Source organism: Thermobia domestica, chromosome 1, assembly GCF_964235325.1.
Source record: "Thermobia domestica chromosome 1, izTheDome1.hap1.1, whole genome shotgun sequence".
NCBI classification, from domain to species: Eukaryota; Metazoa; Arthropoda; class Insecta; order Zygentoma; family Lepismatidae; genus Thermobia; species Thermobia domestica.
The window spans coordinates 43,026,082-43,052,360 of record NC_137454.1 but is presented as its reverse complement, the minus strand read 5'-3'; the positions used below and the strand labels follow the sequence as shown (position 1 = coordinate 43,052,360).

The 26,279-nt window shown below is 36.8% G+C and overlaps 1 protein-coding gene across 2 annotated transcripts in view; it reads left to right on the top strand.

Annotated features, from left to right (window-relative positions):
- Not10 (CCR4-NOT transcription complex subunit 10) overlaps window positions 1–26,279 on the top strand; it is a 146,766-nt gene that overhangs the window by 12,108 nt on the left and 108,379 nt on the right. The window contains exons 3-7 of one of the 2 annotated variants that reach the window (XM_081756986.1): window positions 1,245–1,395; window positions 6,276–6,460; window positions 10,272–10,379; window positions 22,611–22,717; window positions 24,927–25,078. In XM_081756986.1, coding sequence (XP_081613112.1) covers window positions 1,245–1,395; window positions 6,276–6,460; window positions 10,272–10,379; window positions 22,611–22,717; window positions 24,927–25,078 — 703 coding nt within the window. Of the gene's footprint in view, window positions 1–1,244; window positions 1,396–6,275; window positions 6,461–10,271; window positions 10,401–22,610; window positions 22,718–24,926; window positions 25,079–26,279 lie in introns of both variants that reach the window. The other variant, XM_081756980.1, reaches the window with a different exon arrangement.

Genomic DNA, 26,279 nt, shown 5'->3' with positions numbered 1-26,279 from the left:
AGATCAGCCTTCTGTACTCTGGTGTAGTCCCATTTGAATAAATTAATATATATTTTTTTTAATTGTTTAGTATAACGTCCTACCTACCTACTAGGCTAGGTGTAATGAGAATTTCAATGCCAAGATGGAGGTATTTCGAAAGATATTAAACCGTTTCCCTGCCTCCCGCGAGTGCTAAGTGATTTTGAAATTCGGGAAGCATTGAAACATAGAAAATCCTAGAAGTCTGCATTGTGATCCCAAACAGTTTCTGCACTGGACGTGCGTGATGCCTAAGTAATTATTATTTTGAAGTAGAAATGTATAACATGGTGTTATGTACTGAATCTGCTGGAAGATTCATGATAGCGAATGCCAGTTATGTATTCATCTACACCCACCTAGTTCTTGACATGTAAGCATAGTCCATACTATATATCCACCACCAGTGGTTTGCGTCTCACGGAGTTTCCGCCAAACACACATCCTGAGAGTAGAGCAAAACTTGTGACTCGTCAGACCAGTAAACCTTTTTCAATTTTCTCTGGCACATTTCGCATGTTCGTTGCATCAGTCAAGTCTTTGACGTGGCTGAACTTGAGCGATAAGCACTAACGCCAGGAGATCTGCTGAAATAGCTGATACATGCGAGAGTACGATGCACGACCATAGAGGAGTCATGTCTTCGGGTAAGTACTAAATTTCTACTGCGCCCACTTTAGCATGCATTACGACGTTCGCGTTGCATACTCACGAAATTCATGTAGCAACAATGTCTTTTGCACTATCCGGAGAGATAGTTATAATTGAACTATAGATCGGTGTGTATCGAAAAAAATTTGGTTGTCCCAAATACAACATTTGTAGATCGTGATACTGCCTATGTGATTTCAATGAAGAGTGAAAGTGTATTGCTGATGTCAGGAGGAACTGATAGTGTAGTGGTTACTGCACTGACACGATAAGCTATTTCGATCCCCGATCCAATCTCATTTTTTCGATCTTCGGATTACAAGAAGAAAAGATCTGCACAAAACATGCATGTTCATAGTGTGTTAATGTACGTACATGATCTAGTTGCTTAGTGTAGAAGTATTGACAGAGAGGATGTATACTAAAGAGTTCTGATTAAAATGTGTGTTTGGTATTTAACTTTTAATCGCCATTATATCACATCTTTATTTGAAAGTAAAGAAAAAGAAAAAGAAAACAAAACAAAAAAAAATGAGGGGAGTCTAACCATTTTTATGCTTGTTTGTTTTCAGGCACATGTGAACATCGAAGACTTTGATTCTCTGGAGGATGTGGAACATTGTGTTATCTATTATAACCAAGCCGTCCTTTTATACCATCTCAAGCAGTACAGTACTGCTTTAAAAATCATGAATAAAATCTTCAGTTTTATAGAACCAATGGGTAAGTCAATTTTTAGGTATTAATAAACCTCAGTTAAAATATTAAGAGTGCGCAATTGATGTTAAAAGAATAATGTATTGTAAATAAATGGAGTTTACAGTTTTAGAAGTTTTATATATGTGTATAGAGCGTATATATACAGAAAAAACAAAGTGAAATGATAAAACTACCGTTTGCTTCGTAAAGAATCATGGAATTTTCTCCTGTTTAGCATGGAAAGTTTAGCGTGTATAGCACTATAGGTGTAGCTAGAACTTTACCTATGAGTGTGCACAAAAGTAATTTTAAAGCCCACCAATCCCCCTTACTGTAACAATTTCAAGTGCTCATTTTATTTGGTTTTAAGTGTATTAAAAGTTAAATAAAATATTGCTTTAAGTAATTTGAAAACATAGGTAGAATTTTAGAATGCAAAGTAATTGAAAAGAAGAGCCATTCGAGGTTAAATCAACACAATTTGAGAACAAAATTCCTTACCATCTCAGATTGTCATGAAATTTTCCACAGGGTTACTATTCATATAGATTAAGAAAAATACCGAATTTCAACTTCATATATCGACCGGTGTTGAAGATAGGACTACGTAAAGTTTGGAAAAAATTCCCAAAGTAGCATGTTCAATGTATTTTGAAATTGGAATTGCAGATCTCCTAATTGAGCTAGCCAGCTGATTGAGGTGTCATTTTACAGCATTTTTCGTGCGCTTTCATGTAGTATACAACATCATATAGGCTAATACAAATTTTTATTTTCAAAGTCAAAATCAAAATTTTTCAAAAAGTTCATATTTTAAAATTTTGAAATTAATTCCATGAATAGATAGTATTGTTGTAAAGCACCTGGCAAAATATGAATTTGGGATGATAATGGGTTCATTATTTAAAAAAAATTAAACTAACACTAGTTTTCATTAATACCCTGTACCTAGCTGAAAAATATACTTTTTTTTTTTTTTTTTTTTAACTTGTGGGAATAAATATGAACACCAACATGAAGAGTACAGTAATGGATCTAAAACATATCATACTGACAGGTAATCTGCTGACTATACTTATTATCTCATAATTTAAAAACTAACTTAAAGCAAGTTAAAGTACTGATAGTTTTTGAACTTGAAAATAATATTAATACAGGTTTCATAATTAAAAATGTTACTGTAAATAAACGTGGTTTGTAAAAAGTATACAGATAGCACTGGTACAACAACAGGGTTGGCTGTTTTTTTTTTTTTTTTTTTTTTTTTTTTTTTTTATATATATATATATGCAAAAATGCCACAAATTGCAATCAAAAATACCACGTGAATTTCATAGTGACGTTTTCACATATGTCAAATCATCTGTGTTGAATCTATTTTTCGCCTTGTTATTAAGGGGTTCCGATGAGTCCACAAAATTTCTCCCAGGTGGAAACCGAGTAGTGGTTCAGATGCCACTTCAAGTAATATGTCGAATCCTTCTTAACGTCGCTGTTACATAAGGACGTTAAGCCTAAACAAACCAAACAAATTGGAGCAGCTTTAGCGGGTAGGCATGAGTTTATTGGCAAGCAACAGGGAGCCTTCCTTAACTACACAAAAGAAAATCTCAAAGAATCAGAATTTGCTGTCATCTGTGACTTTTTTTGAAAATTATAGTACAGCACTACAAGATAAAGAACAGAGCTGTCAGTGGACAAGCTAACAGGTCACAATCCATCCTTTTGTTTTATATTTCAAACAGAAAAACAAAGCTGAACTTGTTAAATATGTAGTTGTTTCCGATTGCCTAGAGCACAATACAGTTGCTGTTTACACCTTTCGAAAAAAGACTCATATCATTTCTGACATCCAAATTTCAAAAACTTCCAAAGTTTTTTTTATTTTTTCCGACAGGTCTACTGCGCAATACAAAAATAAGAAAAACTTTTTGAACCTCTGCTTTCATGAGGCAGCTTTTAAAGAGAAAGGAGGGTGGTACTTCTCGACTATAGTACATGGCAAAGGGTCTTGCGATGGAGTAGGTGGTTCGGTAAAGAGACTGGCAGCTTGTGCTAGTTTGCAAAGACCCTATGACAATCAAATTCAAACCCTAAGACAACTTTTTGAGTGGACAGTAAAAGACATTATCAAAGTAAATTTTGCCTACTCAACCCAAGTGAAATATGCTGTAGCTGAGATGTTCCTAAAAAATGTACTTTTTTTTTTTTGGGAAAATTTTGAAGTAAAATTTTGATTTTGATTTTGAAAATAAAATTTTGTATTAGCCTGCATGATGTTGTATACCACAGGAAATGCTATGAAAAATGTTGTAAAATGACACCTCAACCAGCTCGCTCAATTAGGAGATCTGCAATTCGAATATCAAAACACATTGAACATGTTATTTTGGGCATTTTTTCCAAACTTTACATAGCCCTTCAATACCGGTCGATATATAAAGTTGAAATTTGGTATTTTTCTTAGTCTATCTAGAGGGCATCAATATACCAAATTTCATTAAAATCTGAGGTGGTGAGGTTAAGTCACTGTGTTGAATTGATATGGAATGACCCAGAAATGAAAACAGGCATTTAACATATCTATTGGGAATGGGTATTGTTTTGTTAGTTGTAATGAAAGGTTATCAGTCTGTGCACCCCGTAGCTACGACTGTGACAGTGCTTACTTCATATTTAATTTTCATTAAAAAAAAAAAAAAAGAAACAAAAGAAAGAAGAAAAAAAAAGAAGAAAGCTGTAATAGTCGTTTCCGTTGTATTTTATGAGGTAATAGCGTTGATTGCCCGCTTCGCTAGGTTGAAGTAAAAATTTTGAATGCACAGCTCCTTATGTCATGATTTATACGGCATCGGAAGTGCCACTGTTCGTGTCAACAATCTCGAAAACTATGAATTCGACACTAATCTCGGTCATTTTTATATATCCCCCCTCCCTCTCCTACGTTATACCGTTAAAGTGAAATGATAAAAAACCATTCCAGGGCCGAACTTCATCTATGTTGAAAATTTGATCGAGATCGGTCGGCTGGTTCAAGAGGTATATAGTCACAAACACATTCACTTTTATTTATAGATTTTTTCTGTTAAAAATTTCTTCCATCGGTTATGTCAAAATTACACTTCCTGTCCTTAAATAGAAATGAAAAGATAATATCGAAAGTAGTAAGAAAGCTTCATGTGGATGAGTTGATAGATGAAATGGAACTTTAGAAATTATGTATGTTACGATGATTAAAAAAAAAAAAAAAACTTTTAGGAAATTAAATTAACCAGGGTCACTAAGATAGTTGATCGTAACAATATTGTTTGGCTTTGTGACATTTCTGTGTCTGTTATAAAATTGAAACTAATCTTGTGAATCATCGAATCAGGAGAAAACTGGTGAACCGATTCATTTTTTTTTTTTTTTTTTTTTTTTTTTCTAAACATATAATTCTCACCTAGCTCGAACTGGTTTTTATCACGTCAGTTTGATTGAAATGGTTATCCTAAGGGAAGCGCAGGGGTCACAGTTTACGCCAAAAGTGTAATATCTCATGAACTTTTCAATCTAGGAACATGAAACTCGGTATATAAACACCTCTAACTTTATGGCCTTTGGAACCCAGAGGTTCAATGCTGCGTTCACCAAAGCTCCCCAGTGACTTCTATCCTTCTGAGACCTTATTAACTATAAACGGATATGTCCTCATTACATATAAGCGGACATATGCCACAGCGTTTTTGAAAATTTTCGTTTTAAGGGGGGAATATACAGTAAACAGCAGTATCTTCATGTATTTATTCCAGCATATCTCTGGAATGCCTGGAGCAATTTACCAACCTTGGTAAACATTTGACTTACAATTTGGAAACAAATATTATGGAAGTAAGACAACCCTAGGGGATAGAAAAATGTGGTATGTAAAAATAATCAAAAACATCCGATATTAGTGTGAAATTCCTAGTATTTCAGGTCACTGAGATCAGTATTGACCTTCTCGATGGCTATTAAGTCCAAGTTCAGCCCCCTGTGAGAATAAAACACCCTTAGCACCCCTAAAGGGAGAGGGTCACATGTAAAGATAATCGTAAACGACCGATATTGGTGTCAAATCCATACATTGTTTCGTGATCCCTGAGGTGAATAGTGACATTCTCAATACCGTTTAAGCCAGAGTTCAGCCTCTATCTGCATGGTCCGTGAGAAGAGTTCAAAAATAAAATGTTCAAAATGACTTGAGATTAGTGTAGAGGTACCGTACATTACCGGTACCAACGATCGATGTAGATCACTGACAAGTCAGCCATTGTCGTTCAGGACGTTTTGCTTTGCAGTGAGGAGACCTGGTGGTCAAGGTCAACATACGTACGAATTCACGCGATAAAATACGCGAGCGACTCGAACGATGCTGGATTACAAAGTGTGCCGAATCGTAGAATGTTGGATTGAAGGTCCACTATTGTTATTGGATCGATTTCGAGAGGAATATTTAAAACTGTCCAAAGACAAATTGAATCAACAATTAGACAATAATCTTTGTTTGTTTGTTTGTTTGCTTTTTTGTTTGTTTCTTCATTACTATGTTTTATTCATTCTACAGACAACGTAATTTTACTCTTCAGAACCTACTTCCAACAACAAAACTCTCTCCAGAATGAATGAAACAAAATATCACAAAAATGCATGGGAGTTATTCTCTAAATATTGATTTAACTTGTCTTACTGTTAGGACAAAGTTTGAATATTCATTTCTTGAAATTCATTCAACTATTGTAAATCTTGTCATTCCCTACAAAATACATTGGAAAGGTAATTGATCTGTTAGTGATTACCACACCTTTGAACTCGCCTAATTGCTAAAGAGAAACAGTGGATGTTAGCACTGATATATTTTTTCTTTCCTTTAAAAAAAAATGTAGAAGAGAGTCTTGCTCACCGTGTGTGTCTGCTAATAATAGAGCTTCACTTGTGCACCTATCAACCAGAGACAGCGCTTGCCTTAATAACGTACGTGGAGAATCAGTTTCTAACCACTGCAGCTATACCTAAAGGAACTCCAGACAAGGAAGGGAAACCTGTGGAGATAGAGAACAAGGAAGTCAAGGTAAGCAAACAAATAGTGACATTCCTGTAGTTACATAAATTATGCTTTTGTTCATAAACTGTTCCAAATTGTAAAGAAACTCAAAAGGTACTCATCTTGCTTCTCTGTATTCTGTTGCGGATTCATTAGAAATATCTGAATTTTCTCGTGACTGAAGATAAAATTTTTGTCAAGAATTCTTTCTGTACACAATTATCTTATGCCTTTTAAAATAATCAACACATTTAATACGGTCCTTACTGTAATAGGACTTCTCCATTGTTATTCACACAAACACTGTAATTAGTGCACTACAACATTATGTTACCAATGAAAACAATTTTCATAGTTCTAGAGAACACTAGGACGATGTTCACGACACTGAATCACGTAATAAAGTGTTTCGTGGTTGCAGCAGAACTTCTTGAACAAGTTCGAACTTGATGCGCGGAGTTACGAGAGGTTTTGCAATAATAAAAGATAAATTTTCTTCTTCTTCTTCTTCTTTTTATTATTATTATTATTATTATTATTATTATTACAACTTACAAAGACGTAGTTTTTATTCGATATTTTGGTTTTACTAATGATAGCAAACATCAAGTGAAATTCACACTTAATCAATAACGCACGAGATAAAATCAACTATCAATAACGCACGAGATAAAACCTTTTAATGAAATGCATGTAAGTTTTCGAAAACTGTGGTGGTGTGGGGGAAATTGTGCTTCATGTGATGTTTACAATCATTAATGAATACCAAATATCAAATAAAAACCACGCAGTTTCATTTGGAAACAAATAAAAGTTCTACCAAGTTGGCAACACTGCCAACCGAATTGCAACGCAAGTAAGAATTATCATATTGATACAAATCAACTTTCTGAACTTCATCATAACTTTAACATACAGTTCTGATTTAACGCGAAATTTATATTTTATTTTCCATTGTCGCGAGCCGATTTTGGATCCCTAGTTGGAAATCCTGTAACTCGAAAACGAAGCGGAATTCGACTCATGTTTATAGGAACTTTTCTATTGGATTTGATGTCAGGATTCGTCTCTCAAAATTTTCATACTCCCTTTCAATTCGCCTTGTGTATATGATCTAAATGCCCATAGGAAATATTTACATTTCCAGTACAAAAATCGAAATTTCAATAATTAATTGCGAATGTTTGGGACTGCAGCCGCATGAACGGTTAACGGATATTAAATACTTAGGTACTTCTCCAATACATGTAAAAAATTCAGATTTTTTAAAAGGTGGGTTTTTTGAGAAAATGGCGTCTTAATGAAATTTTCAGCTTTTCATCATTCTATAACGTGGAATGTAATAATCAGAAACGTAAGTCCTTTACATTTTCAAGAGACCGTATGGAATAGATTTCGATGCTAGAAGCAGATGGTTGATATTCTTCGTGAGGACAGAAAAAAAAATGTTTGAAGTTAGCAAAAATTTTACCAAAGTTGGCAACATTGCGAGTGAATTGCGCAATTCCTATTGGACCAATCGACGAATTTTGGCCCTCCACCGAAACATACAGCTTTATACTCTTCCTGCTATTGCGATTATGTTACTAAGTACACTCGTTTCTCTACAACAAAACTTTTTAATTTGACATGTTTTGCAGTTTTTCGAGCAACCCGAGAGGAGGGCAGTCATTTTGGAAGGCTGTATATCGAAGGAAATTTTTTTTTTCAGCAAAAAGAAAAAAAATATGGGTCTAATAATATTGCATGTGGATCCCACATAAAAAAAAAAAAAAAATAAAATAAATCTGAGACTATGATGGGGACCAATTGTGGTTTGCCTGGACGATTTGAAATTGAATCGGTCTATAGCAAAATTCTCAGAATGGTTGTAACAGCTATTAGTGACAGTTTAAATTTGACATATTTTGGGTCATCGTGACCATGGTATATAATCGAGACTCGTAAATGGGTATCTCAATTAAGGTGAAACTCTCAATTTGATAATATCTGTAAAATTTTTGTTCTGTTGTAGTGTCTCCAAGCTCCTAGGTAAAGTTGTTTTCAGGATTTCAAAAATCAGGACGCTCATTGTTGGACACTATGCTAACACTCAGAAATTTTAACAGTCATATTACTTATATTTGTCAGTAATTGTGGTTTCTGAAAATAATTCGTTCTTCTTAGTTTTCGGCTCTCATCTAGAGCCCTTTGCACGGAGGATAAAAACAGGAAGAAAAACAATAAAATTAATTAACCAATTAAATCTATGGTCTATGGAACCCGGAAGTTCAGTGCCGCGTTCACAAAACTTCTCCATTGACTTCTGGTTTTAGCCAGCTGAATTCATTTTCTACTTCGTATTGCTATTTCTGGGAGATCCATCTTAATATTGTCCTCCTATCTGTGCTCAGATCTTCTTAATGGTCGTTTTCCGATTGGATTTCCAGTAAGACGTTGAAAGCCTCCCTACTTTCTTCCATTCTGGCTACATTACTTGCCCATCTGAGCCTCCTAGACTTGATGACTCTAACAATATTAGGTAAACGGTATAGTTCCTCGTTCCTCGTTATGAAGTTTCCGCCATTCAATATTTCCATTCCTCATGGGTCCAAATGTTCGTCTCAGGATCTTGTTCTCTTTCAGTCTGCGTTCTTCTCTCAAAGTAAGCGACCATGTTTCGCAGTCATACAGGACAACAAGCATGATTATCGTTTTATATATTTTAAGATTCCAATTTCTTGACAGAATTCGCGATGACAGATTTTGAACTGAATAATAACACAAATTCCCTACTTTTCTTCGTGAACATGAAATTTCTTCGTGAATATGGTTTTGGTCTGTTAATATTGATCCTAGATATTTGAAAATATCCAATTTGTCGAGAGTATTTGATATTTTGAGGCATCTATTATTTGCAGTATTATGATCCCAACGGACTTAATGTATTTAGTATTCTCTTCAATTACTTCTAAACCAATGTCCCTGCAAGTGTTCAATAAGATCTCTGTATTTCTGTCTATTGTTCTGCTATCATCCCCTAAACATGGGGAAAATAATAATAATAAAAAAACTCGCCAGGGTGAACAGTGCGGAGAACACATGAGAATGAAAAATTAGGAGGTTACGAGATAAAGTGCAGTTGTCTGGAGAGTTACAAAGGCATGACAGAAAGAAAAGTACGGGTCAAGGAGCATCTCGGAGATGCTAATGCAGAATATTTTAGTTTTGGGTTTGTCGAGACATTTAAAAGAAATACAACACAATATATTTGATGCGTAAATTTTATTTGGAGGCAAGAATGAAATACTGAGACTTGTTTTTGAAAGTGTCTTTATTTTCTTAAAAAATCCGAAGCTTAGCATAGATAAGGGTTTTGCTAAAAGCTAGGAATGGAAGACAGTAATAAAACAGTTCATACATTGGCACCAAATAAAAGCATCAGCGTAATCTTGCAATCTTCCCTACGTGAACAAAAGAATGTAGAAATTGAACCCGCCATGCGCTGGACCACCATTCTGACGTTGACTAGCAGCAAAGACAAGGTGTTCTTCACACTACTCTACCTCGGTGAATCCGTTTTTTTTTAAATCCTCCGTGAACAAAGCTCTAAGGGAGAGTCGAAAGTTAAGAAGTACAAAGTATTTTCAGGAATTACAATTAGTAGTGGTAAGACATGATTCTCATTTTTACTTTAGAAGTTCTTACAATTTGTTGTTAATTTCTTTTTACCAATGAATATCAGGTATGAATATCAATGAACTTTGATACACATACCAGATTATCACTTTGAAATTTGACACTGCTTTATCGAGAACTATCCTTCTTTCTAAAATGCATCTGTTTTTGTTTTCGACAGGAGCCTGATGCACCAACTGAAGCTCTTCGTTTGAAATTGCAGCAGTACAAAGTCCGATGCTATTTGATGTCTCATTCCCTGAAGGCCTGCAAACGGGAATTGAAGAGTGTAATGACATCTGGTGGTGTTGTAAGCTAATTATAGAGAATTTCTCAGTGTTTACAGCAAATATTTTCTCTCGAGCTTCCGTAATGTGAAACACCAGTCGATTTCTTTTTGCACTTCTAGTTCATGATATTATTGTTCTAGATAGATTTTTTTCGTTTTTAAGAGTCTCAGTGATCGCATGATTTAGTGCACACTATATATGATTTGCATGAAATGAAAGGAGCATGTTCATTTATATACATATTTTCTCTACGTATCATTTGCATATGATGCTTTAGTTTGCATATTGACGGAAAATACTAAGGTCCATAATACGTAGTTTGCAGATATAAACGTAATGATACTGACTGATAATCTTGTAGAAAATTTTCAATTTCTAGTAGCAAACTCTTATTGCGCGTCTGTGTAATATTTTCTACTTATTTACTTACATATTTGAGCATAATTGTAATTGTAAAAATCTATGGTTAATTTTCTATCCGTGATGCTTACTGAAACTTACTGCTAGTCGTGTGGTCAGTTTTACATCATATTTTATGTAGCATGCCTTTTATAGCTAATTAATGTTATTTTCCTCTTCCTGAAAATGTTTTCAGATTGTTTCTCTTTATATGACAGCCGTTTGTCCGAGAAAATTTTGTGGTTGTTGTGGAACGAGTTCACAGCAGAACAAAATAGATGGATTGATTTGGAGTTTAGCGTTACATTCAACAATGTGGCTATATGAGACATAAATCGGCAGTTTAACATGTGATTCGAATCATGTGAGCTTCTACTAGGAATCGAACCCGGGTCTCCCACGCCAAGAGAAGACGATGAGGTTCACACGTTAATGTAATATGGCATTCAAGAACGAACTTAGTTGCTGGTTCATGAGCACAACCGCAGTTAAAATAGCAACAGAGATTTTGTCCACGAGAAGCCGATAACAGCAGCGGCGGCTTTAGCTGGTACGCCGGGTAGACACAGGCCTACCCCCAAAATTTTCAAAAATAAATAAACGCTAAAAGATAAAATAAAGAGTAAATATATTTTCCACTATTTATGTTAATGGTAGATTATTTAACAAATAGCATCAACCAATACTGTAAAAGTAATTTCCTACTGTCATTAATCAATCAAGTGTGTATATGTATCCATAAGCGAGGGAGCGGGCCTACCCAAAATTAAAATCCTAAAGCCGTCTCTGCATAAGAGTTTGAGATGAATGATTGGAAACTTGTGATAGAAAGAGAGTGAAAAAGTACATGACTGAACCGGGACCTTCGGCGTACCATGCCGATGCATTAACCACTACGCTACACGTCCATTCCCTGGAAGTCCGGAAGTCGGTGTTCTTTCACACAACTTTCTGTTGTGCTTGGACAATCCAGTGTCCACATTTAGAACGCCTTTGACGGTTGTATTACCATTTTAATAACAAATGGAGGAGACACCCTATTTATAACGCACCAATTCCTCTATGGGTGCGAATTCAATGATTCACGAAGAGAGAAAGAGTGCATGACTAGATAGGGATTCGAACCCGGATCCAGGCACAACTGGAAGTTGTAGAACAAGCCAAGTGGTCTGAGTGAAAGAACATCAACGTCAGGAGTGAGAGGATGTATGGTTGTTCAGGGAACAGACTGGGTGGCGTAGTGGTTAATGCATCGGCACGGTACGTCGAAGGTCGTGGTCCAGTTACGCACTTTTTTACTCTTTGAATATAGGAAATGGTGTGTTAAAAAATCGATGGTTTCCTCTATTCCTTATTATTGGAAACTTATTAGCTTTAAACAGAATAAAATACTTTTGAAGTGCAGTTATGAGAATTATTTTCGTACTGTATATTGAGTTGCTCTGATAGTAACGGAAAAGTTGATATATTTTAATTTGTGATATTTTTTAGTAAGATATTATTCACGTTACGTTAATCATTTGAATCTCCTTATACTACAGTCCACGAAGGCATATGACAATCAAGATGGGGTATGTTCAATTAATAGGTCGGTGTCACTATTTCTTACTTCCTAGATCTGAGTTCACTGCGTTATATGTCAGATTACTTTCCTGTTACCTCATAATGCTGGCTTCTTCCCGAATAATCTGTGTCCCGCATCTCTCGATAATACTTAGATGTGTACAAGAGTTGAACAACTAAGCAGGTACGCTGAAAAATAGAGTATTCGATATTTTACGCTCTATTTACCAGAAGTTTCACTTGTTGGGGTGAGAGTGTTTGATTTGGAGCTCAAACTTCACTTTTCAGAGTATATAAGACGTGAACGAACTGCTTAACATGACATTGTATGAGTTTCCACCTAGAATCGAACCCGGCCTTGAGTGTCGAAGGCTAACTTATCGCTCCATAGCTGAGAATAGAAATAAATAGCAGATAGGCAAAGTAATTATATAATTGAAAATCAAATTTTGCGGTGTGCACAATGCAGTAGAAACATACCATAGTTAAAAACACTACAAATTAATGGTGCATATCTAGCCGGTGTAGCCACCAGAGTAGTTTTCGTAATGTATCGCTATCTATGGTATCTAAGGTCATGGTGGTAGACTACCAAGGCAACTGAATTAAGAGAAACCAATAAACAATGAATCTCCATGTTCTAACACGCATTGTAACCATTAATAGTAATGAAACCTCAGCTCCTCATCTTCCTGTATATACACACCTCTAGTCACATGTTCCCAGCAAAGCTTTTTAGTTTGGAAGAAAGATAAAATACCAGTGGACGATTCTGGAATATCTATAATGGAATGCTGTGTGAGATTATTTATGTAAAACCAAGTGGACAAAATACATCAAAGTCGATTTAAAATTAGATTCGTTATACAGTCTGACGTCCTGTCCAGTTAAAGACTTCTGTCAAATAACCAAATAAGTCAGCAGCAAGCATCCTGAACATCGACTGTTCCTGGTCATGATTAGAAAAAGGAGGAACCAATCTTAAGCAAAAGACTTTCATGGTCGTGGATTTCTCTTCCAGTACTATTTATATGTAAGAAACAAGCGTGAATGAAATTTGAAGTTTAATGTCCCTTGCAGCACCGAGGTTATTTGAAATGTGGACATTCATCTAAACATGGAATCCGAAGCACATGAGCTCATACCGAGAATAAAAGCCGTATGCACACCCTAGCCAATATTTTTACGAACGAATTCATTGTATATTTATTAAAAGAATTGTTATAAATATAAAAGTACAGATGTTGTCAAAACTTAATGGCTTATATATACTGGTGAAAACAAAGAACAGTAGAAATTCATGAATGTGGCCCTGAGTTGGTACGCAAGTAGATGTAAATGACAGTGACCCTTAACAAAGTCCAGCGAAATTCCAGAATATATTGAGTTGGGTTGATTTTGAGTTTAACGTCCCGTTCAGCAGCGAGGCTGTATGATACGTGGACCTACTGATTAACGTGGAATCCGAAGCACATGAGCTCCCGCCGGGAATCGAACCCGGGTCTCCCACGCCAAAGGCGCGTACACTAACCGCTTAGCCACGAAGGAGCTCTCCCGAATATATTGTACAGGGTACTAAAGAATACAGTATCCACTTCAATAGCATGTGTAGCTATCCCGAACGACCACACAAGCAAATGTTCCGGCACATAGCCGGTCGTGCAGATGCTGAATGTCTATGTATGTATGTTTACGATTGTGGTGGATCTTGGCGTAGCTGAGCGATGGTCGTTGTCGGAGCCTAGCTGAAGGCCAGGCGTAGTCACACACACACATGCTCGGTACGGCTTACATCCGGAGACGTAGAAGGTCTTATACCAAGTGGAGCACGCTGCGTTATCTTACGTTAGTGGTTTCCAACCGATGTATCGTGCAGTTCCGTAAGGTGTATTACAAAGTTTGAGATTAAAAATCATGAAACATTTAAGAGTTAGTTAAAAGCAATTTTGAGCCTGGCAGTCAGTGCCTCCAACGCAGCAGCAATGCTCAGTGCTTGATAGTTACTACTTTAAACTTACACTATTATTATTATTATTATTATTATTAATTATAAATAATAATAACAACAACAAATCAAATGTGTTGCGATGTTGTAAATATTCAGTAAAGTGTGTTGTCAGTCAAAAAAGGTTGGAAACCACTGCCCTACGTCTCGAATGTATGACACACTAGCAGTGAAAACCAATCCCTGACTGAAAACCAATCGCGAGCAGGATAAGTAGCTTATTCTCTCTTCCCCCTCTGATACAAGAATTTCAAGTGTGAACGTTGTATGGTGATCGTGAATACATTAGATTTTATTGACTCATAGAACGTATGAAACACATGCTTCATTATAGCTGAAGTACTTATCTATTTGTGTTCCTTAATGCAAAAAATATATATATATATATATATATATATATATATATATATTTCGGTTACATACACGAGTAACCTTTTATGTATAGTTAGATCGTCACGTGTTTATTGTTCTTGCATAGGCCTGAAAAACCAAAGTAATTTCTCAATAAGTAAAGTATGTAGGAGAGCATTGTACGCACATTATCAATTAAGAAGGAGCCAGTTGTTTGGATTATCCTTTAAATTATCTTCTTCTTGTTCATCTCAACCATAAGTTGGTGGGCAGCATGGAAATTTTAAACCTTTTCTCTCCTTTGGGAGAGCTGTTTTATATTTTGATAAGGCCTCTTCTTCGTAACTGTATCTATATATTCTATTTTTGGTCGTGCTCGTCGTGGTTTTCCTTCTGCCTTTCCCTCTATCAGCACGGTGATCCAATCGGAGTGCCGAATAAGATGCCAAGCGTGCTGTTTCTTCTTTTTCCTATTATCTTCATGATCTGTCGTCCTTCATTAGTATCTTTAGTAAATCTTCATTTCTTTTCCTTTCGATCCATGATATGCTCAGCATTCTGCGCCAACACCATATTTCAAATGCTTCCAGCTTGGATATTTCAGCTTTTCTCAGTGTCCACGTCTCTGATTTGTAAAGCGCCACGTTCCATATTAGGGTCTTAATAAATCGATTTCGAACGTCCAACGACACATTTCTTGATGTTAGCAGTACTCTTTTCCTATCGAATGTTTGTCTAGTCTGTGCTATTGCGGAACTTACGTCTTTTTCACTTCTTCCGTCCGAGGATATTAGACTTCCTAAATAGGGGAACGTATTAACATCTTCGATTTTCTCTCCCTAGCCATATGTTTGCCCCTTCCTCTCCTGTTCTTGTGCACTTTATCACTTCGGTTTTCTTCTTATTTATCTTTATTTTGCATGTTTTTCCCAGTTGATCATTCAAGTTTGAAAGTTCTTCCTGCAAGTCCATTTCTCTGTCCGCTATCAGTGCTATGTCATCAGCAAACCTTATTGTGCTGAAAACCTGACCATTTACTTTTACGCCTTTCTCGTTTTCTCTTCTATATAGACCTTGATCAAGAGAGGTGAAAGTCCACACATCCTTGCCTCACTTCTTTACTTATTCTTGCTTCCTTCTGATCTCTTCCTATAACAGCCTCGTTCCTATAAACTTGGTATATTAATCTTCTGTCTCTGTAATCCACTTTCAGATTCTTCAACACACTTAACATGATATTCCAATCTACGCTGTCAAAAGCTTTTTCTATATCTGCAAATGCTATCACAGTTTGTTTATTTATTCTAATGTGCTGTTCATCCTTAAATAGAAAGAAATTCTTCAGGCTAAGAACACGTTACTTTGTATACAAAATTTGAAATATCCACTGATACTAAAACAATAAGCGTCATGTATTAAGCCTCATTAATCCTCATTAAAGATTTCTTGTGTATGTAACCGAAATATAGGAAAGTTCATTCTGCATTAAGAAATACAAATAGATGATTACTTTAGTTACGTTGGATTTTCTCAATCACCTGCACGCCTACGGTTACGAAAACGACTATCATGTCGGCCGTATATTGATCAGAGAAGAGGAAAGTCGAGCCGAAGTTCCATCCAGTGAGCAGTGAACAAAGCCTTGTACCGTATATTCACTCTAGTACGTGCTAGACAAAGGCCTCTCTCCCGCATTCTCCCCTGGTTCCCTCTGTCTCGTTTTGGCTAGCCTTTTTCTGGTTAATAGGCACCCGGCTTTACTTTTCACGAGGCGGAAATTACTCATATCCCTGCGGGGTAAGCGTGCGAGATTGTAGATTTGTCTCCAATATTTGATTGGTTAGTCTTCGTACGCTTACGTGAAGTACTACAGTGACTCTGGTTGCATTAGCGGTCGCCTTCCTGTCAGGATAGGAATGATTCTTCGCTTCAGGCACTTCCCAATGCGTCGTAGAAGCACGTCTATCGTAGGATCCCTGTGTCTAATATGGTAGATCTCACGAGTCATTTGAACCTCAACCACCCAACTTCTCGCGACTCCACTGTACGATCATGCTCGAAGTCAATTACGCAATAGATGTTGTCATGGCATTGCAGACAACGACTGTAGTGCAAACACAACGAGTTCGTACTTACAACTACAATTTCCCGACGACCTCCAACCTACCAGCAATGGCTGCATTGGTTGGATTTCGTTCGAATCCTAATGTTCTTAAATGTGTTTGTACCAGTGTGTCACTAAAATTAGACTATCCTCAATTCAATGTTCCTACAGGGTGTTCGGAAACAATTTAAAAAAAAAAAAAAAAAAAAGTGAAATTTATTTCACATGAAAAAAGTTTCATGAGTGCACAAATGCTTATTTCACAGTTATAACCCCCCAAAAATTGGTCGGAACGATATAAAAAGTGTCATAACTTGAGAATGAAATGTCTGATAAAAGATCATATGAACTATTCTGTGCTTAAATTCAATTAATGTGCCAGTGGGTGAGGAATGTGTATCAATTTTCAGTCCTTTAGCATTTTTCGTTTTCTAGAAGACCACATGAATTTCCTTCTAAGATATGAAGCAAACCCAACCCTTTCGCTATTCCACAACCATTGATACAATAATGGAATCTAGGCTTGAAAAAACCACTATGTTCTTTTTTACTCGCCCTTCATCCTAGATTTTGTTCTCGAGCTATAGCCCTTCATTTCGTCGTTTCGACCAGTTTTCGGCGGGATATGGCTTCAAACTACGCATTTTTGCACCAATTTTTTTTCATGATTTTGTGTGCCGATTCATTCTTCAAAGCTTTTTTTATTGATATTTCCGAACCTTAAATAGTATTATATAGAACATGGAACAAAGCCATGATCTTACTTTAGTAATTGTTGAACGTCATTGTAAGAAGAAAATTCACTTCGTATACCAAAAGATTCCATTTTCGTTGACTGATATACAAAAATTGTGAACTAAAAACCTGATAATTATTTTTTTCCAGCTTTTAAAATGTAATTTATGAAGAAAAAGGAAATAAAACATGCTCCTTTCGTTTCATCATTTCTTAGTATATTTTGCTCTTGTGTAAAATTTTATAGTTGTCGTGAATAATTAAGCCACTGGGAAATTCTCTTTGTCGTAGGATTGTACTTGTATTTTGTATTCAATGTGGATGTTGCTGAAGTTAATAAGATGCATATTCAATATTTATTAAAACAAATGTTTATATACTTATCCGAAAAGCACTCAAAATTATTTAAATGTGAACGTTTCGAAAAAAAAAATGCCTTCTTCAGTACATATCTTTTCAGAAGACTAAAAGTTAATTATGGAACTATATTTCGTCAATTATCTTCTTCCTAATTTAATAGCATTTACTCCCCTTACTTCCGGTTGTCCTTCATAAATATTTGCCTTGTACCTAAATATTCTTTTTCATGACCAGCAACCGGTGTGTCTTACGTAGCTGTAAAGAAACATTGCTTGCCATTGCCAGTCTCACTAACAGGATATGTGCTGAAGAAGGCAATAACCTTTCGCCGAAACGTTCACATTTAGATAATTTTGGATACCATTGAGGTGTGAGAGTTAATTTAATATCATGAAAGCAAGCTGAGTAGGCTTCCTTGGTAATCAGTTTACAAATATAGTTGGTAAAAGGGTATGACATTGTAAAATTGAGGAAAGGAACAGTAGGGACCATACGTTATACCAAAAGAAAAACAAAGTTATAGGAGCAAGAATCTATTGCAGGTTTTACAATTATACAGTATTTCGGTACAGTATAGAGCCATGTAATTTAATTAACTCACCTTATCCCTTTTCCTGAGCTACTCGCCTCGTAAAACTCAACAATTTAAAAAAGTTAATGAGTATATGCCATAAAAACAAATCTGGGACACAGGTAAATAATATTTAGTAATTTAAATGACAGTGTGTCCCATTCGCATTATTTCAAAATACTATTTTTAGGTTTAGGTCTTGTACTTTTGCTGTTTGTACATTGTTACAAAAGCCATACTCCCTATGACCATTGGGGGGCGCGGTGGCTCAGTGGTAGAGCGTTCACCTCTGGTGCTTGGGGTCCCGGGTTCGAACCCAGCCCCCGCCAAGTGAACTTTGTGGTGGACAAACATCGTGCTCGTGGGTTTTCTCGGAGTTCTCCCGTTTCCTCCCACTTTCTTCATTCCACCACTTCACTCATCTCTCATAATCACCGTCTCCTTTAGCCTAACCGGCATAACCGTGGGACGTAAAACTCAAAGATTTCATTTTTTTTTCCCTATGACCATTTTCTGAATCTATTGTACAAAAACGAAGAGGATCCTCTTCGTGATCACAGCAGGGGAAAATGGCTAAACCGTTTGAAATGAATTTTTGAGTATAATTATCGCCTGCCTCAAACTGGGTTTATATCACATTACCTTTATTAAAAGGCATATCCTAAAAAGAGGCGGAAGGGACAAATGTATGCGAAAAATTAAGTTTTTTATGACTTTGTTAAGAGAATGAAACTTGGTATATGCGAGGGGCGTCCAATAAGTTATCTACGTAGGTAGGAAGGAAGAGGCGGAGCATAATGACACCTGACTCGCACACCAAGGTCAGTGTGGGGAATCTCGCTTCGTAATTTGAGGTCTGTCGGAGCAACAGAATGGTCATGAGCAGAGTGTTTGTGTTACGCCGTGTATCGAATGTTGGTGTGAAGCCGCGAAGAATGGATCTGCAGAAATTTTAGTACCGCTGCCGTAAGTGCCGGATGTAGCTGTTCCAGGACATGTTGGACTTCTTTGAGGAGGACCAGGACAAGTTCCTGGCTCAACTGGTGACAGAGGACGAAACCTGGATCCACCATTGTGATCCTGAGGTTTTTCTTTGGGATTTCTTTTCTCTGGGATTTCTTCGCTTCCCACAAAGTGGCAACGGTGCATAGACCTCATTGGGGACTACATCGAAAAACAGTGATGGCCAAGTGAGGCTATCTACATTCCCTCCTGTCCAGGTAAATAACTTATTGGACACCCCTCGTAAATTCCTAAAATAAGTTTGAAGGCTTTTTCTATAATTTCTTTCTTCACATTGAAAGCAGTGTTGTATGTTATTTGTGATCACATCTCGAGGAAACTGTTGAATAGTTTGAAATGAATTTTGAAACTTAGTACCTACCTTGAGCTAGAATTTTATCATGTCATTTTAGTTAATGGGCGTATCCTAAGAGAGGTAGGGGTTCAGAATTTCTGGAAAGCGTAGACTATCTAATGAGCTTTTATCGTTACATTTTCATTAAAATATGTGTTCTAAAAGGGGTTCAAATATTTTCCATAAACTTATTCTCCCCGTGCGAAGAACGGGCATTTCAGCTAGTTTATGCTACAATCATAGCGATACCAAATTTTCCGATGTGAATACTGGTCTTTGATTCTCGATAACTTTTGCTAGATGTTCAACATCATACTAGATTATATTTGCACTTGCCCTCGCGAAATGACACGTGTTCTTGTAATATTTCTATATAAATATATATCCTTAGAAAGGATTTAGGGAAGTGTAACTTCGTGTATAAATTGTGAGGTGTTCTCGTAAACCAACCAAGTATTTTAACACTGATATTTTTAGTTTAAGTAACTAACGCTTACCTAGTCGGATGATTATATTCAGACTTAGTACAGAGGTTGATTCTTTATATTGAGCCGAGGTCAATGTGCAACTGTACCTTGTATGCGCAACCTATCGCAGTGAGATTGCCACGAGGCAAGCAACAGTATCACGTTAGTCGCGCAGTAGAGTAGTGTGCTCGAGCGTAGTCTGATGCTGCCGAAACTGAATCGATTCTGTGAGGGGTTCATTGGGGCCCTTTCCGCCACTAAGTTCACGACGTCGCGCATTATAGAGATGTATAAAGTGCGCCATTTTCTGTAGATTCTGCCATTGTGAATCGTGTTGTATGTAAATATGCGACACAGAGTCCTGGATCCCCACACCGACTCGAGCAGCTTGAATCCGACCTCCCGTGAAGAAAAACCGGCTGTTATTGCGTGTGATTCGGCGTATGGCGACCTCCAAAGAACCCCCGCACAGTGTTCAATTGCCAATAAATGCCGTACATCGCAGGCAACAATCAGGCACGCCATTTACAGAGATTTAGACTCACGGTCATTCGCAAAGGACCGTGTCATGTTGCTGAGCGAAAAAGAAACTGAACGAGGCTGTATGAACGTAACCTTCCTAGTTTCCGGTGAAAGTTTGTTGTTCTCTTTGATGAAGTGTGGGTTTACCTTAAGACTGTGATAAAGTTCGTGCCGTTGTATTGTTCGAACTGTTGACGCCAAGGGACGAAACACGTCTTTCCGCTAGTGTGCAGAGAGTTTTCCAAAAGGGTTCATGATTGTGGCCAGTTTCAAGTAAAAGGGACAAACTGTGTCTCCGAAGATGGAAAGGAAAAATAATGTACACCATACTATGCATACAATGTTCATGTGGGCCAAAATAAACTGCGACTCCGCTGTGAATTATCAGTTTTGAGACAAAAGAATAACATAAACCGCAATGAGAACAAAGTAATTTGCCCGCTTCCATATGGTAAGAAGTTCTAGTAGGATTTTTCGCTTGGCATATTTTGTGTTTCGTAAAATCAAACTTGAGCTCCTCTGTGGCTAAGCGGTTAGCGTACGCGCCTTTGGCGTGGGAGGCCCGGGTTCGATTCCCGGCGGGAGCTCATGTGGTTCGGATTCCACGTTAATCAGTAGGTCCACGTCTCATATAGCCTCGCTGCTGAAAAGGGACGTTAAACTCAAAATCAACTCAATCAAACTTCATTCAACTTACAACACAATCATATAGTAGCGAGGCTGAAATAATAAGTGTACTTGATTGGTTTTTAAAACCTACTTGTGAATAAATAGAGAGGCTTACAAGAAAATTGGAGACTGGGAGAAGAAATCTGAGTCACGTCCTTAACCAACGCGTTGATGTCATTAAAAAACAATCAACATTATGTATTTATCAGAACTTTTGTTGACTAGTGTTTGCCTGTCTTAACAATACCCATTACCTTGCATCAACATCCAATAATATTGAATTGTTGGTTCGTCGATTTAGAGTTTAGCGTCTTGTTCAACATCGAGGTTTATGAGACGTGAACCTACAGCTTAACGTGAAATCCAAACCACACGAGATCACACCGGGAATCGAACCGCGTCTTCCGCACCTAAAAAAAAAAAAGTACGTTAACCATATAGCGACGAGGGAGTTCTACATTTAACTGTCCTTAGTACAGTATCATTACACATAAATCATTTAGTTGATCAATATCTTAATGCAGTATCAATTACGTGATTTTAACACTCATCATCGTAAAACTATCAATCTCCCTTTTCTGCAGTCACTTTCCACATTCTTTTATTGTTATATTTCTTCTAGCCAGCGTTCCTACAATGTTTTCAGACGTATTTTACCCAATTGATATCAGCCTTACTACGTAGATGTTATTTTATTTGCAATGATTTGGGTGTGATAATGCGTGTAAACTCCGAAAGGGAACAGTATCGTATTTATTAAAAGGTTCGATTGTATTGTATGTCTTAAAGGGAGATAATTTGACAGAATTGAAATACCACAAGAAAGCCAGATCATATAGGAATTACCTTATTTTTCTTTCGGTGTTTATTATGCTAAGATGTTACAAAAATATATAAAACTAAGCATAGTGAAGATGGAATGCGTACAAGATTAGATGGTTTTCGTGACTGATAATTTCGCTATTTTGAGATTACTAGTTATGTATTCTTCAAGTCACATATACCGTGTGGTACTTGTTGTAACTTTTTTTTTTTTTTTATCAACTTTATACACTTAAGTCTGGCATTATCATTACCAGTTGTAGCGTTTTATTTGTAGATTAATAAATTATAACTTTCTTTTTCAGAATCTGGGGTCCATTTATCTGAAAGGTTACCTCGAGTATTTAAGAGGAAATTATAGAAAAGCAATTAAAGCGTTGAATTCAACACCGCAAACAAGTTTATCGTTCAAGTAAGTTCTATGTTTTATTAGTATTAGTAGTAGTATCAGTATTATTAGTATTACAGGGTGTCTATCGGTCACGAAAGTCATGAAAAAGTCACAAAATTTAGCTTTTGGGTCTTTATATATATATATATCTGTATCTGTATAAATATAAATGCAAACCGGAAAATTTTGTTCTATAAAACGTCAAAATTCACCACCAAAAATGTCGGTTTTAGACGCTACCAAATCGAAACCAAAGTATGTTTCTGTCGCATGTATGAAAATTCGGCCTAATTTGCACTTGAGAATGTTACGAAATTTTATGGTTTGGTAAAGAAAAGGTGACGAAAAAGTCACGAAATTTCATTTTGAAGTTTTAGTAGACATTCTGTATTAGTACTATTAGTATTATTATTACAAGGGTCAGGCAAATGAAAACTTAAAACGTTTCTAAAATGAATGAGGAACATATGAATATATATATACATAATCTCTCCCCATGCTCAATACAACTTTCCCATCGCTTACAAAGTGCCTCAATGCCTCTGTAAATAAGTTTTTGGTTGGCTACGCACCACTCGTCCCACATCTTAATCGGGTTGGAACTTTTTTTTTTCCTTAGTGTTTCTTTGTTATCCAAATATGTGAAAATCACTGGGCAAGATCAGATGAGTAAGAAGAATAGGGTGGACATTCAATGATCACAGCCGTTGCGCGACCAGCATGAAGCCGAACATTGTCCTGCTACAGAAGGACACGTGCGGTGAGTAATCCGCGTCACTTGATTCGTATAGCAGGTTTAAGATGATAGTGGGTATCAGAATATGAGGCACTATTGACTGTGCCTAAGCGGTTAGCGTACGCGCCTTTGGCGTGGCAGACCCGGGTTCGATTCCCGGCGGGAGCTCATGTGGTTCGGATTCCACGTTAATCAGTAGGTCCACGTCTCATATAGCCTCGCTGCTGAACGGGATGCTAAACTCAAATCAACTCAACTATTGACTGTGCCTCCTCTAGGCATGTATTGCTTCAAAATGACGGCTTGTTGGTCCAAAAAGAGAGTAAGCAGTAAGTTCCTTGCAAATAGTTGTGTTCGAAACATTTTGGATTTGGGTAATGACGAATACTGCCATTCCGTGCTCGATTTCTTATGTTGCCGGGACGTAATAGTGGACCCATGTTTCATCCCCAGTAACGAATCTCTCTCTCTAGGAAGTCATTACGTTCTCGTTTGAGGCACCGCAAAAGCTCTTCACACATACCAGCACGCCATGTTTCAGCTCGTCTATCAGCTGCAGTGATACCCATCTTGCGTACACTTTCCAAAATCGGAGCCCATCGTGGATAATGTTATAGACTGAGCCACGACTTATTCCAATAATTTTCAATACTTCTTCCACAGTCATTCGAATGTTATCCCTTATCAAAACTTCAGTATTTTCCGGTGTCACAACAAAATGTGCTTGACCGGGCGAGGAACGTCTTCAGTATTTAAGAATTCCCTACTCCACTCATAAATTTGTTGCTATGACAGACATGCGCCATTATATTGTATCTTCATTCTCCGATCAATCTCGATTGGTTTCATATATCCACCCTTAAAAAATAACACTGTTCTACTTTGATGCATGTTGATAGTGAGGCGACCATCTTTAAACTGCTCCTGTGACGACACTTGTGTCGCTACACTCTTCTGCCACCTACTGAAGAAAAAGAGCGCTGTTAGGAACAGTGTCGTGTGGTAAAATTTTACTTTGGATAAGCAGTCCAATAAACCGTGTTGTGTGTGTTTTCTGTAAGCTCTAAAAACGTTTAACATCTGAATTAAAGCTACTGCCACAAATAATAACTAAACCACTGATTTATGCTGTTACACTACTCCTAATATTACTGTACTAGTAGTACAGTTTTATTAATACTACTACTGATATCAAAATAATAATAAGTTAAGAAAAGTTGCCTGAAACTAGAACTATTTGAAGTGAAATTCAATTCTTCTGACTTTTCGTACTTAAAAATCAACGTTTAGTACGGTGGCTTGTACTTTAAAAATAATTTTAAAAAGCTCCAATTTGAGAGTAGGTTTTTGTAAATGCCAGATAATGAAATGTTTTTTTTTTTTCCCTCTCTCTCTCTCTCTCTCACCCTTTTTTCCTTTAGTCAATAATGAGAGCCGTGATAAGTAAAGGATACACCAATTACTCGTGTTAATTGCTATTTTCTTCTATTTCAGAGATACCGGTGAGTCGCTGCCTGTATTATATTACAATAATATGGGCTGTATTCACCACTACATGGGAAAGCCAAACTTGGCTTGTTTTTACTTTCAAAAAGCGTTACAGGAGAATGAGACCGCAATCAAGAGCTGTCCAAAGGCTGATTCTGGTAAGGTGCTGTTATAGATCTTTGAGATTTCCAAAATCAAATAATTTTTAAACCTTCTTCACATAATATGTTAAGAAAGCATTGTATCACGTCACACTGTAATTCTGTGGTTCGTTGGTCTTCTAGAGACATTATTTTGAAATTAATGACTGGAAAGCATGCAGGTATGCCAGCTACCCATTTGTACGTATTGTCGAAATAATGTCTAATGTAAAAATCTACAGACACCTTCCCTATTATTATCTCCAGAAAGTATGTGTATAGGGTATAGGGGGACGTCAGGGTTAAAAAACAATCATTGTAGAAGTTGAAAATGGGAAATCATGTAAAGTTATACTGGAAAAGTACAGAACCTGTCGGCTTTTGAATAATCGAGGCCGGATCGCTGCTTTACCACAAAGTTTCTAGCAAGGGTTTGTTACTATTTCTCTACTCTCAAGTAACCATACGGTTTCTGGGAATTATTGTGAGCATTCACAGAGTGGGAACCAGAGTCTTCCTGTATCCACTTAATTTTTTTTTTTTTTTCCTAATCGGATAGTTTCAATTAGAAAACTATTAATAAGTTATCAGTCACACTTTGTTCCTATTCCATCGCTGGATTGGTGGTTAAGTGCGCATCCTTCTGTGAACGTGGTCTTGGGTTCGACTTCTAGTGGGGGAGTATAATGATTCGGATTCCGCCATTAACTATAGGTCCACATCTCAGATCGCCTGAGTGCATAAAAGAGACATGAAACTTAAACAGACTAACAAGATTCATTATTAATGAAATACTAACTTTAGTTCATTTAGTTCCTAAATAAGAAATCCATTATACGATTTTTATTAATTTTTATATATATATTTCTGGCCATTACCAGCATCTGTGGCTTCAAGCCCATCATGTGTAAGGAATGACATCCCTCAGCGAGCACACTATCCAGGGAAGTGAGGAAGGAAGGAAAAAGTAGGAAAAGAAGCGACCTGAGACCTATATGTTAGTTACTATCCCAGTATTTGCCTGATGTGAATCGGGAAAACTCGCTCAGGATGGCTGACCTGAAAAAGCTGTTACACCTTTTCGACCGAGTGTCCCCACTGGGAATCGAACCCCAGGCATTCGCATCGAAAGAGCGTTAGCGACTACGCTACACATTGCCACAAAATCTATTATACAAATTAATCTATTAGCATAGTTGGAAAGATAATGAAAGATTTA